Source organism: Lytechinus variegatus, chromosome 7 (assembly GCF_018143015.1).
Source record: "Lytechinus variegatus isolate NC3 chromosome 7, Lvar_3.0, whole genome shotgun sequence".
Taxonomy (NCBI): Eukaryota; Metazoa; Echinodermata; class Echinoidea; order Temnopleuroida; family Toxopneustidae; genus Lytechinus; species Lytechinus variegatus.
In genome coordinates, this window is record NC_054746.1 from 3,947,825 (window position 1) to 3,963,006 (window position 15,182).

The 15,182-nt window shown below is 36.3% G+C and overlaps 1 protein-coding gene across 5 annotated transcripts in view; it reads left to right on the top strand.

Annotated features, from left to right (window-relative positions):
* LOC121418240 (tubulin polyglutamylase TTLL5-like) overlaps positions 1–14,641 on the top strand; it is a 116,283-nt gene extending 101,642 nt beyond the window's left edge. For all 5 annotated transcript variants that reach the window (XM_041611992.1, XM_041611989.1, XM_041611993.1 and 2 more), the window contains 2 exons: positions 4,032–4,135; positions 13,972–14,641. In XM_041611992.1, coding sequence (XP_041467926.1) covers positions 4,032–4,135; positions 13,972–14,003 — 136 coding nt within the window. In that variant the 3' untranslated portion in view covers positions 14,004–14,641. The remainder of the gene's footprint in view (positions 1–4,031; positions 4,136–13,971) is intronic.
* The last annotated feature ends 541 nt before the right edge of the window (positions 14,642–15,182 follow it).

Sequence of the window (15,182 nt, forward strand, 5' to 3'; positions counted from 1 at the left end):
GTCACACGCTCGTGATTCGTTACTCTGCGTGAAAAATGGATTCCTCTTTTTTTTCTTCTAAAGTTGGCAAGTATGATTATGACACATAATTACGCAATCGTTTGTCACTTTTCAACCAAACTTGGATGGTAGATGTACTTAGGGGCCTACATATTATGCTGCAGCCAGAGGTCACATGGTAAGGTCAAAGGTCATTTTCAGGTGGTCAACGTTAAAGTTTACATGCAAGACTCTCTTATGACACATAACTCTGCAACCATAATTCACTTTTTAACTTAGATGGTAGATGTACTTACATGTACGGGACCTGCATGTCATGCTGCAGTTGGAGGTCACATGGTAAGGTCAAAGGTCATTTTTAGGTGGTCAATGTTAAAGTTTACATGCAAGACTCTCTTATGACACATAACTCTGCAACTGTAAGTCACTTTCCAACCAAACTAGGATGGAAGATGTGCTGCAGTCAGAGGTCACATGGTAAGGTCAAAGGTAATTTTAGGTCAACATTAAAGTTTACATGCAAGACTCTGTTATGAGACGTAACTCTACATCCTTAAGTCAGTTTTAAATCAAACTTGAGTTCTAGCTGTACTTAGGGGACCTGCATTGTGTTCAGAGGTCACATGGTAAGGTCAAAGGTCATTTTGAGGTCAACATTAAAGTTTACATGCAAGACTCTTACGACAAATGTTATTCAATCCCAGTTATTTCACAATGAACGTTTGAAACAATTCTTTGCGTGCCCTTGCAAATCGCGATATTTCTGGTCATGTTCACAAGTGGGCGAGACACAACATCGCTTATACCTTGTTTTTAATAGTTTCTCTAATGAGGCGTCCTGTTTCCAAGAAATGCATTCTTTCTATATAATTGGCAAAATTATCATGATATATCCTATATCCTATATTATCACTGTGAATATTGAACTCTAGTTTGCAACATTTAGAAATGGAAGAGTAATCATGTTGGAAAAACAATGTAATTGCAATGATTCTGTATAAGATACACTAATGTCTTCAGGAAAGACATCAAGGTGAATGATCACTTAATGATTCTTGAAAATATATATTTTAATATCATTAGAAGTATGAACTAATGTATTACGTTAAAGGTGGCATATCATCGTAAAAAGTAATGAATTATGACTGTGAAATAACATGGTTAAGGTTGATTGTCATATGAATCAAATGAAAATCAACTGTTTAATTTCCAGTTGATTAATGTAAGACATGTGACTGGTTAACATGGATCGAAAAACATAAGATTATAAATTGGCTTCGAAAAGCTGAGACAGAGTAAGAAGTGCTTAGATTACAGACCACATACCACTTGTTAATTGCCCTTGAAATTGAGTTTCTGCTAGGCATTCATGGAGGATAAAGTATGCTTTAACCTTCTCACTTATTTTCAAGAGGTGTATTCAGACAGACTCGATCACCAGAATGCTTGCTAAGTTTATACAAGAATTTGTTCATGCCATAAAATTTCCCTTTTTCTGCATTCACACTGACCCGAAGCAGACTCTTGGTGTGAGTTCTCAAAGTTATGAGCATTCGCAGTTTGGGGTCTGATTAGTAGGTAAGGCGACCGCGCTTGCAACCAAGTGATCCCTGGATTAAGAAAGTTCTCATAATTTTGGCAAGTACCTGCTATTTAGCAGGTATTTTCTTCTGGGAATATTTCAATTATTTTGCTTCCACATTTGCAAAAATACCTAGTATTTTCTGATCAGGGTAAATTTCCTGATCAGAGAATACCTGGTATTCTCAAACTTTGATGCGGTGTAAATACGCCTTAGGAGTTGCAAGGCGACAAGAGGGTTATTCTCTTGACATAGTTTTGTTAGTATCCCATTTCTCTGGCAAGAACATCTGAGCTTTAACAAACCTATCAGTTCTTACTGCATCATCAATCAAATTCACATATTTGTCAACATTTCCTTCATTTGATACAGCCACTTGATATTGATGTGTATTTATGGAAGGTAAAGAGCTACATTTCAAATGTATTAACTAAAGGAGCTTCAGAATACCACACTTAGGTGTAGGAATTTCAGCTGGAAAATCACCCATGTTGCCACAATCATCACTTTATACTTTAGAATCTACATACATGCACTAGCAATCAATTTATTTCTTTCTTTAAAAAAATCTAAAGCCATAAATAAGAAACCTTAAAAGCAATAGTAAGTCTTTGAGTTATCTTTTCAACTGTGTTGGGGGGCAATTCCATAACACATGAATGACTCTACCTGTATTTCAAAACTTTTTGAAATTAGAATTTTGCAGGAAGGGTTATCGTCAATCATTTTGATTTATGTTTGTTCCTTCATGACTCTGCTCGGGTGTACATGAAAACAGCAGGGAAAATCGGATAGCATATAATGAAAATGAAATTTACTTGGAGATACTTGGTAATTACCAAGTCTTTTTGTATTATTTGTTTAGTTGAATTTTATCAAATCTAAAATAAGTCAGGGAATTTAGATTTAACAATTAACAATCCTTTCCATGGCTATCTGTAAATCCTTCCAACTAAGGAATTGTCAGTTGCCATCATGTAACATGTTCATATCATAAATGAAAATATCATTTGTTGGTTACATGTTTATTCCTTAGAACCTGTATACTGTCATGGCAAACCTACATTCATTAGATAAAACACTTTGGCCCGTATTCCGAAGTTGGGTTTAAGTTCTAACTTAAACTCCGGTTTAAAGTTATGGATAGCCAATAGTTACATAAATCACTGACAATATAGATGTTGTATTTCAGCTCATTTGGTTCTCAAATCATTCACAATTGTCTGGGGAGTATAAATAGATGTTTAATTGCCTTTACCATTGATGAATCGGGAAAGAGCGCAGTAACCATGAGAAACATACAAATTAATGAAAGTTTTGACACTTTTGGCTTCCCATAATTTTAGTACATAGTTAGACCATGGTCTAAGTTAAACCTGACTTGAGAATACAGATCTTTGATTCTATTCCTTCATTTGGATGTGTTTTTTGGGTAGCATCATGGTTACGGACAAACTCTTGCTAGCTGTTCTCTTAAAAGTGCATATTTGGTGAAAATTTCCCAACTCTTTCAGAAACTTCTTTAACTTTGCACACCACAGGTACCTTACTTTACAAAATGTTCCTAATGTGAAATGTCACTTCCTGTGGTATTTTCCATGTTTTTTTCATTATTATTAATATTCCAGATTTCCTTATTGAATTTGACAACGTAAAGACAATTCAGTAGCCAATGAGGATAGCTGCATGTGCCACTGTTCAAAAGAAAAATGAGGCAAAAGGTGCCAAATAACTTGAACAATACTCTATTCTGCAAAATACATTTGTTACACAAGGAAACAACTAATTCAACATGCTATCACTCACTACCTCATAGAGAAAAATGACCCGACTGAATTTGTTTATGCGTAATTGCTTTTCAAGATGCATTGAATTTCCGATTGAGCCCGGTAGTAGCGCCATACCACAGAACAACCCTGTTACAGGTATTGTTCATATCAGATGTTGAGGTTTTTCCTGCTCCAGGTGCTAATTGGGGATTTCATCAAGTTGTCATGCCCTTTCAAGACTGATTAAACAAAACCTGCTAAAGACCAGAGGTTATTGCCAGCATTCCTCATCTCAAAGCTTTTATTTTCATTGTTTGCTTGTAAACAGAGTCAGTCAGAGGGCGTGTCAGATGGAAGCTTGCTCCATCTCTTTCTCCTCCCCCCCCCCCTTTCTCCCTCTCTCTCCATTTTTCGCTTAAATATTGGGTAATTCCCAATAATCTGCTGTCCTATCTCTAAGAGTTAAATAATCATATCTCTTTTACTAACAATTCAAGTCATACCAATTTTATCTGTTTTCACTGAACTCTGTTTAAAATTTCATCCCAAAAATCTCTTTTTTTAAATATCTTAGATTAAATGAAATGAATGAGGATTTGAACCTAAGATATGAAAGCCTTTTTCATTCAAATGTTACTAACAATAAGAACAAATTCTCTTTATTTTTTGCTTAATTCTAGGACAAGCCAGATGGAAGAAGGTCCAAGGAGCAGTAGCAATAGTTTCTATACCAGTCTGAAATATAACAATATGACAGGAGGGGTTACCAACAAACATCAAACAGGTATGTTATATTATGTGCAACATACAAATGTTGCAGCCCAATTGGTAGGAATTAAATTATGTATTAAATTGCAGATTTGCCCATCATATAGGCGATTGTGTTCTGCAAAGTGATAGCTTTGAGTTATAGAGTATGTAGTGTTATCATTACATGGAGTGTATATGAAGTATGCACAAAATGAAACTTTGTACTCTCTTTTATAATAGTGAGTTGCTCTTCGAACTATCATCATGAACAATCGCAAGTTTCTTATATTTACATACCAAGGAGAAATAAAACTTCTCAGCTTTGTCTGAATGTAGCCATATTTCAGTGTCTGATTTGGAATATAATGGAAATAATCACTCCGTCTCTTAATATCTGTAAAGGAGATGAACTATCACGTGTTCAGCAATATGAATGGATATGCTATCTTTCTCTAGCTAAATCTCGTCTGAAATAATAGCCTTTCTTAATCGATTTCACCAATGATTATTAAGTGCTTTTTATATTCTTCCAATGAATATTCATGTGTAATGTAAGTGACTGGTTCGTCGGTTGATGCCCATGTGATGAAGAAAAAAAATTCACATTTTCCGGGGCATGCTCAATGTGATATTTCATTGAGCATGTACAGTTCTGCCCCCTGGAAAAAACAGCAAAACTTTGAGAGCTCTAGCCCAGTTTGGGGGCACAGCGGACATTACGTTGTTTCTATGTGAACCAGGTGGGTGAACAATTTATAATTACATTCTAGGTACAAGATAGATAAATGGATTTTATTAAAAACATCACGTCTAGCAGTACAAAACTAAATTTAACATGAATAATAAATGAAAATAAAAACATCACAAATTATTAAATATACGAGTAACATTTTCGAGGTCATTTGAGTATCCAGGCACCCAAGAGGGGGTACCTGAACCTTAGTATATTCATCCAAAATGCAAATTACTCTCAAATGACCCCCAAAAAATACTTTACATGAAATTTTATCATCCAATCCTACATGTAATAATCAGAAGTGAAGCATCCAGTCAACAACCGATAAAATTATAAATAATTCTACCAAAAAAAATAACAAAAGCATTGATTATGAATGGATACATGGCATTACTAGTACAAAATTAATTATGAACACTAATTGCGCTGATATATCTTTAAAACAGATTAAGCTTAAGACGGTATTGCACAAGAACATCATGACATTTTAAAGTTTCGCATATTTTTCGCAAAATAGTTATATGCACATTTTAGTCACTTGCAAATGAAAGAATCGATGATGTCCCTCACAATTTCCTTTGTTTTTTTATTGTTCAAATTATACATCATTTCAATTTTTGCAGATTTGACAATAAGGACCAACTTGACTGAACCGTGAAATGTTAAGCAATGGTAATTCAAAATGTTCAGGGAGGGATAAACCTTTTTTCCACAGGACAATGAGTAGAAAATGAGAATATTTCATACAATAAAATACAAAAGAAATAGTGAGTGAATGATGTCATCAGTTCCCTCATTTGCATACCAACAGGAATGGGCATATAACTGCTTTGTGAAATTAAGTGAAACTTTAAAACGTCATAATTTTCTTATGAAATTTTCAGTATTATGCTTGTTTGATTTTCTCCTTTTATTCAAATCAACTTTTTGTTGGGGCAGACTTGTCCTTTAATAAAGTTCCTATTGGTTATCTTTAGCTGCATGAAGCCCTTTTTTTCTTAGAAAGCTTTTTTTCCAAATTTTAAGTGAATTACTAAGAAAACGAAAGAATGATATATATATCTTATGCTCCTTGTTGATCACTAGAACAGACTCTATTGATCTCCTCGAACCATCAGCAAGCATACATCTGGCTCTGGTTTCGTATGACGGCAAATTCAAAAGCCATCTCAGCCAGTCCTATAAAACAGTTCAAGGCTTGCCATGCTTATTCTCCAATTATCAAATTTTGAAATATGCTGAAGGTCCTTTAAGAATGTTGTAATTGGACAATCTCACATCATCTTCACCGAGTATTCATGGAGGACGTGACAAATTCTCATCCCCCCAAATACTTTTTAAAAAAATCTTCGAAAGGAATACATTCAAAAGCAGCCATCAATTTAAACCCCAAAGTAGTTCGTAAACCAAAGGAGATGTGGGGTTAATAGGACAATTTTTGAGAATTTACTCCCAAAAGATGTTGTAAATTGCTTCATAACTAGATTTATTTATCTAATCAAGATGGATATAGCAAGATGTTTGGATGTTATGTGTAGAATTCTTCTTCCAAAGTATCTCATTTCGTATATGCATTTAATTTATTTTGTTAGAATAAATCATGTGAAATATCCAGTAATTGAAGGCTATGCAAGTAGAATTATTGGTGATGATGAACCAAGTGCATTCTCTTATCCTTTTGATGATATTCCTTCACACTTTGGATAAATCTGATTATGTGTAGTTGCATTGCAGAGGAAACACATTAGAAGATGTCGTGCATTAGAAATGAAACTGGGTAAAACTGGAAAAGTGCCATTTCAACTTTTCACTTTCTCTTTATAATAGAGGGTTATATGTTACCAGCATTCCCTAGAGCTGCAAGACTGTGTTCTCGGTATAGGCCCACTTTCTTGAACTGGTTTCCCTTACACCAATTTAGGAAACCAGTTTAGAAGATTGCTTCATTGCCATCCTCAACACCATCTCTTGAACTGTTTTCCAAAGCCACTTCACAGAAAGTTGTCTTGTTTGTTATTCTTGTTTATTTTTGGTCAGTGTTGACCCAATAAAACATATAAATACAAAAAAAAGAAAGTAGTCTTGTTGTCGTGGGAACGCCCTCGGTTGAGTCACATGTTTCATGCAAAATTTGAAACCGAAGCCGAGGCATTCTGCACAAAGTGTGTACTGAGAAGCGCACCTAACACGCACAAGTTCTTGTACTTCTGTGCGACGATCGCTTCCCAAAGAACAGTTGTGTCCTCACTAATGCTTAAACCAGTTTATCTAGGCAAAGGGGTCTTGAAAACCACATTACAAGGAGTTTTTTCCAAACTGGTTTGGGAGACCACTTAAGATCGCTTCAAAGACCCCTTCAAGGTTCCCTGTTAGGCAATGACATATTAAACTAGTTTCCACTAAAGTGGTTTCCACTCTAAAACGAATATACAAATGTACTGTGGATAAGAGAAGGGTCTAATACTAATTTATAATCCCTTGAATGTTTTTTTTGTGTGTGTGTTGAACCTAATTGAAGAAGACTGTGTCTCTAGAAAGGGAAAGATGTTTGAATCAATAAGTGGTAACCACACATTCCACAGATCAAGTTGATCTGTAGATGATATTAAATCTTGTTCTTGGCCATGTCTACCACAGACACGGGATCAATTTCCCTTCCAGTTTGGTAGTCAGACCCTCTTGTGTCGACCTGACCCCTATTACGAGCCTCCAGTCTGATCTTGACTTGGTCCCAGTGTGTCCCAAAGGGAGCCCGGGGTCTCCCCCCAAGGCCCCCATCGATCGTCAGTGAACACCAATGACCCACAAACTAGGTGCGTGTAACACCGAGGACAGATGCGCTGGCCCAGTTCCTATCCCCTGTGCAAATCATGCCTGATCCTCGTCCAAACACCCACCAATTGTTTTTCCAGCTCCAGCAGCTTCATTGGGCCACCCTTAAAGGCATGTTGCTTCTCCAGTTTTCTTCCTTCTTCATCTATTGTCATTTCCTACCGTTCTCAGTCTCGGAGAGATCAACTAAAGGTGCCCTTTTTCTACCACTTATTGTTTCTTCATCATTGCCTTTAGGATACTGTATTAAACAGTCCGGGATATGCTTTTCAAAACTCCCAAGGTAGATTGGCAATCTACTCTGTTGCCTCATTTTCCCCTATTTCTTTCAGTTTGTTCCTTCTTGCCCCACATCAATCATTATGATATTGTAACCATAATTCTGATATTTTTCCTTTTCTCTCCTTTTTTCTAGCTAGTGATCTATGTTTCAATTTTGTTCAAAATGGAAGATCTGGCCTTGCAATAGTTCTTAAGAATTGATTGTTATTAATTGATTTTACATTATTCTTTGTGAAACTTTTATTGAATCCATTGTTTTACCCACTTTCAAATGGTAAAAAAAATGTACTTTGACATTCTCTCAAATAAAAGCCGCTTCCTACTATATTGATGTTACATACGAACAAAAAGAATGAGAATAAGGTCATGAAAAGCTTCCTTTGTTCCTTTCCAAATAAGAATATTTTTGATGTATAGATTTATCCTTTAAACAAATAGACATTATTTTCAAGTCATCCAGATCAAATTGAAAGAAGTGAGAAGGAGAAAAAAAAAAAATTGGCCGAGGATAATATCAGAGAGGGTTTGAATTATCTTTGTCAAATAAAAATGAAGTTTAGAGAGTAAATCCTATGGACAATACAAGGTTGACATGTTAGAATGAATGTAAACTAGAAGGACTTTGGGCAATATTTATATCTGTCTGAGGACTCCTCTTGAGTATGGCTTAGGGAGCTTGATTGAAGACATGAATGGGGACATGGCAGGAACTTGGATTTTTCAAACTAGTCATAGAGGCCGTTCTCACTACGCTTTCTAAAACTAGTTTACTGGAAACCAGTTTGGAAGATCATTTTGCTAGCGTTCCCACTTGATCACATGAAAGTGGTTTTTTTTTAAATCACTTCACGCAAAGCACTCTTGTTGCTATGGAAACGCTCTCAGTGGGTCGACACATTTCGCGCGTAATTCGAAACTGCAGCATAGGCATTCTACACCTGTCGTGTGGAGTAGCGCGCTCGAAATGTGCGAAAATCGCTTCCCAAAGAACGGTTGTGTCCTCACTTCGCTAAAACCAGACTAATGAGGCAAAGTGATTTTGAAAACTACATCGCAAAGTGGTTTTTCAAACTTGTTTGGAAGATTGCTTCCAAGAACGCTTTGACCATTCTCACTAAACTAAACTAGTTTTAGGATTGTAGTGAGAACAGCCTCTTACATTCTCACAGGGTTGTTTCAGACCGCCTCATATTTCGTCAGTTCCAGGTATAGAAATATGAAAGCAAATTACGCGTAATCTCCCCGACAAAAAATACCTGAATAGAAGGTACCTGTCAAATTTAAGAGACTTTTCGTGGGGATTTTTCCAAGGTCGCAGGTATTTTGGCAATGTGAAAGCAAATTATGGGAACTTTTAGCACAGCATGTAGTAGGGCACGGGCGCTGTGGGTGGCTGCTGAGCTAGCGATTTTGAATCTTGCTCCTTGCTTGCTTATCAGACCGTGTACTGCGTATGCTTGTAACTTTAGGAACTTATCCCGAAGGGTACGTTTCGGGGCGGTTCTCATAATTTAACAGGGATTCTTGTGATCGAGGCGATTTGAAACCACCGATAGTCACACATTGAAGACGTTTTTTTAACTGTGTGAAAGATTACATTATTTCTGAACAGTTAGTAAGATATATATTTTTGTGTCTTCTTATTCTAAATAAAACCAGTTGAAAAGTGGGAGGAAGTTAATATGATGTTGATTGTAAATTCATGGAGCGTAGTTCTAGTACTATATATTTAAAATAAAATGTTGTTTCCCCTTATTTTGTCTTGTTTTGTCAAAGGTTTTCACAGCCTAATGATGTAATTAATCTCTAATAAATTCAAGTTATTTAGTATTCCAAACAAATACCTTTGTAATCGCTAGAGGGTATTCATTTGTCTCGCAATCTACTATGGTCAACAAGGAAATTCGTGATCACTCTCGCAGAAAGTGTTCACTGGCTTTCTAGGAAATTCGTGATCACTCTCGCAAAAAGTGTTCACTAGCTTACAAGTTCACGAGCTTTCAAGTGCCGCTGCAACTCTTTATCAAGTGACGAAAGTTGTCTGATATCGTACTCTATTTATACTAATCTCCAGGACCGTACTCACGAACGCGAGAACAATAGGTGGGCACTGATCCGTTGTGTGATTGGTCAGGAGTTAGGCACTCGAAAGCTCGTGAACTTGTAAGCTAGTGAACACTTTTTGCGAGAGTGATCACGAATTTCCTAGAAAGCCAGTGAACAATTTTTGCGAGAGTGATCACGAATTTCCTTGTTGACCGTAGTAGATTGCGAGACAAATGAATACCCTCTAGCGATTATTTCAATCCGCAATAATGAACCTATTTAGTATTCCAAACAAATACCTTTGTAGTTGATCACATTGTAACAACCATTTATCACAGATTCATCTACCGGACTACATTTTTCTTTAGTCATGCTATTACTCTACAGAACAATTAAATGGAACGCTTGTGATATTACATTGGTTATTATATTTAGAGTGAGACAAGTAAAAATCTACACATATGTGTCATGTTTATTTTCATTTGCAAAGTTTCTGGAATGTACTTATGGCAATGGAGGGACATGTCAATGTCATAATAAATTTGTAATTCAATAAGCTGTTTATTGTTCACTTTCTTTCTTAGTATGAGTATGAGCTGTTATATGTTGACTGTTATTGCTTAAATGTACTTCCTGACTCAACTTTCAGCTCTCAACATATTCTACCTCTAAAACTTCTTACAAAAACTACAACATGATAGGTAAGGAGCTGGTGTCATTGATCCATGCATATTATCACATATGTGTATTTGTTATTATGTTAATATGGTGGTAATGTCTGTGTTAGAAAGATGTCAACAATACCACAGATTCCTTAAACACAAAGTGAAAGATAAGAGTAAAATGGACTTGAAACTGGTCATTGCTCCTAGATTCTTCTTTTCCAGTTTTGATTTCCACCGTAAATCTGACCAGAGAAAGTCAGACGTGGCAGGTGTTTTACCTTGTCAAATTGTTTTCATGATATTTACAATGTCATTTCATTGTACACCTTGGTCTCTGATGGAAATTTATCCATATTTGTCTTTCATGTTTTATAGCTCCAGCTGTTTAGAATAATGTAAAATGCTTCATTTTTGCTTTGTTTTTTTTCCATGAGTGTAATTAGCCATATTTGTTTTTAAATCAAGAATCTTCTTTCAATAATCATTTTACTCAGTACGCATGTGACATTAAAACTTGTCATAAAAAGGCAATCAGTAGCTTTCCAACTGTCTTTAGGACCTGTAGAATAATGTTTGGTGACTTTGAATTCTAAGTTCTCATTAACCATTTAAAAAAGAATGTCTAGGAGGTGAAAATATGGATTACATAAATCTATATAGATCACTCGGGTATTTTTGTTATTATAAATGGAGGTGTACTTTAGATCTTCTACCTAATTCATTAATAAAATTATTAAAAGTACCAAATTCACTCATGCTAGTAGGTCCATGGTCAGAGCCAGAAGGCTGGAAATGTTGTGTGCCTTGCTTCATACATAACGCTCATGTAGATATTACCTTCTACAATGGAAGTCATTCCCATATTGTGTCTTGATACTTGATGATATAAAAATGATTTATGTGATGGTATTTCCCCACCTATTCTTTTTTATCGGACAGGAATGCTTGTTTATAGTCTGTTTTGAATCATGAAAGGGAGGATGCATGTCACATTCTTCCGCCTTCCATCATATGAAATTAAAAATATCACAATAAAAAACAGGTATTCATATCAAAACAGGAGATAGTTAAAAGGAAATGATCTTTTGATATTCAGGATGCTCTGTATAACTAACAAAATATAGGGTTACACCTAAGATGGGCAGTTCAGGAAAAGAAGGTGGATTTATTTATTTAAATTGCGGTTTCTTAGTGATTTAAGTATTTATTTGTCAGTAGGACAAGAGATACTTCATTAATTGCAATAAATTGAAGTCACTGCCTTATATCATTCAGTTATACATGAATGTAATATTATACAGATATTGCCTACCTAGAGTTTGAATATAACATTTCTTCTCCCCGACGGAGTTATATTTTTCCCGAGGGATTATATTTTGCCCGATGCGCGCAGCGCTGAGGGAAAAATATAGCTTCGGAGGGGAGTTGAAATGTTATTTATTAAAACGATAGACCAGGCAATATCTGTTATATTATATAGTCTATGTGCATTCATCTGGCTCAATCCTGAAATTCTTGCTACAGCTCTGATCCATCTACGTCATAATAGATTTTTTTTTTTTTAAATACATCAAGCGCGTTCTTCATGCAATCAACATGTTAACATTAGCGTGTACATCAAATAAACTACCTTGTTACGCAACTTGTATGCAGCGAGTGACGTCACCTTAGGGAATATAACGCCGCAATTGACATTACAACGCAGTATATTCCCTGAGGTGACGTCAAAACCTAGAATATAACAATTGCGATCCTCGCAGCTATGGTCACGTGATGGCGTATTGACCTATCACTGATTCGAAACTACATAACCTATGTCATATATAATAATAATAATAATCTTGCTATAGGATTGGTTTCCTTAGCATCGCTTTGGAAAGACATCCAGCTTGCCCCGTGATAGTTTGCCCATCACCTTCACCAACGGTGATTATTTGCTTGATATATAGTTATGTAAATTTGTTTAATTTGTTAAATGATCTAAATATTTTGCATTGGATTTTAATTCATGATGAATTGTCGAACTAAAATAAACTTCAATCATGTTTGACCTTGTTTTTGGCTCCTGTTTTCATTAAATTAATTCTGTTTTCAAAGGAATGGTATCAAGTCTGCATTGTTAGAAAGGAGAAGAAAGAAGTATAAAGGGTCAATAACGATCTTCGAGAAATTGTTATCTGTTCCTTTTGATTGATGGTTGCGTAGTTCTGATTCTCGCCTTTCAAACAGAGGGTCGTGGGTTCGAATCCTAGCCATGGCGTGTTTTCCTTCAGCAAGAAATTTATCCACACTGTGCTGCACTCGACCCAGGTGAGGTAAATGGGTATCGGCAGGAAGTAATTCCTCGAAAAGCTGTGCGTACCAGAATCAGTAGACTAGCTTAGCCGGGGTAATATAGGAGCAACTTGAGCACCTAGCAAGGTTAACACATGCGCTATACAAATCCTAAAACTTCTTTGCACCTCTATTGCAGAGATGTCACCAGAGAACCAGTTCTTTCTTTTTCTCTCTCCCTTTACTTTCATTTAATTTTCCGCCACACCTCATGATTGTTTCATCTATCTCTCCATCCATCTCTTGTTATGTCATTCTTTGTCTGAGATTCTATGAGTCAAATCAGTAGGGGGTACATGGACTTGACATGTAATTGGGGTGAATGTACTATTGATGATGGTTAGATGGTAATTATTGGAGTCCGCCAATATGCAATTACAATGTGTTTTCTCAGTAGGTCTGGGAATGCGGCATATGCATCTCACAGAACGTGATGCTATTTTTATAATCTACATGTATCCCTTTCTCTCTCTTTCTAAGTCTACCCCCCCCCCTTCCCTCACTGGCATACAGATTGGGGGGGTGGGGGCCATGGACTTCCCCCAAAAAATAAATAAATAAATAAAAAATAGAAATAAATAAAAAGAAAGGAATAATAAGGATTTTTTATGAATTTAATTAATGACAAAGAAAAAGGGGAGAAAAAATGTGAAAAGAAAGGAAAGGGGGTGAAATAAAATATTTCCTCTCACTGTCATGTCAAAATCAATCACAAAATTAGAATTTTGTTTTTGTATTTATAAGGCAAAAAAACCTTGTTGGCTCAAAGCTTTTTTTCGAAATTGTCCCCCTTGCACCATGTCTGGCCTCCTTTGAATTTGAACGCTACCCCCCCCCCCCCCCCCGCCTTCTCTATCCACCCCCCCCCCCCTTTTTCTTATCAATTACATGTGAATACAATTCAATTAATGTGGTCTTTGAATAATTTCGTAATTCTAAGATTTGTTTTTTTTTTCTGTTTTCTCATTCATTCAGGTTCTATTCAAGCACAAGTGATACGTCACTAACCATGGGCTAGGAGATGAAGAATGGTCACCTACTTCAGTGTGCGTGGTATTGCTTAGGTCCCCAGTCACACCTAGCAAACTGACTCCAACCCAAGTGATTCTGTGATTGTATGCCATTTATTTATTCATTGTTCTTTATTCTGTTTGATGTAACCAGGGTAGTCTCTGCAGTATGAAACTGCTTAATAAGAGAGGAGCTCAGGGGCCGGTTGCAGAAAGAATTGCGTTCAAACGCAAGTCCCGAATACGGGGGCCTCATTGGCTGAAAAATCAAGTTGCGCAAGATTTTTTGAGATGCGTTTGATCGCAACTCTTTCTGCAACGGAGCCCTGCACAGTTAATATACAATCATAATACAGTACATAACAGGAGACTAAGCTAGAGTATTTAGAAAATATGATTAATTACAGAACCAGAAAAAAATGGTATTAATGTAATAGATTTGGTCAGTCTGGAGTTAATTTAGCCAGAATGACTGTGGCGTCAGAGACGCCATTCAGTATATTGCCAACAGGAATCCCACAATAACATACTTGGGGGGTGTTGCATGGAATAGCAAGTCTATTTTAGGTCCCCAAATCGATCACATGTCTGGCGATAAATGGCAGTTTTGCACTTTATTGCTGAGTTACAAATTACAAAGAGTTACGAGTGATCCAATCGATTGTAACTGTGGAAATCCATTGACCAGTGTCATAATTTTTCCTGCAGGAAATTTGCGAAATCTCCTTCGTAAACAAAGGAGAACACTCCAAATTGTTGGGAAATCAATGAATTTATGGATATTCATTCATATCTAGAAAATTTGTTGAACAAACATGCATTTTATAGATTGGATCAATTGTTCTTGTAACAAGCAGTAAAAGTATATATCGTGGAGCGTTGTGGCCCAGTGGATTAGTCTCCGGACTTTGAAACAGAGGGCCCTGGGTTCGAATCCCAGCCATGGTGTATTTTCCTTCAGCGAGAAATTGATCCATGGTGTTGTGCACTCCACCCAGGTGAGGTAAATCGGTACCTGGCCAGAATTCATTCCTTTAAATGCAGGTGACAACTACTCCGCTAAAGCCAGGGTAATTATGCTGCATGACTGTAGAGCACTTACAGACTTCTGATAGAGTAAGTGTTAAGCGCTATATAAGCAAGTATTATTATATTTTTGCTACAGTTGTAGATTTG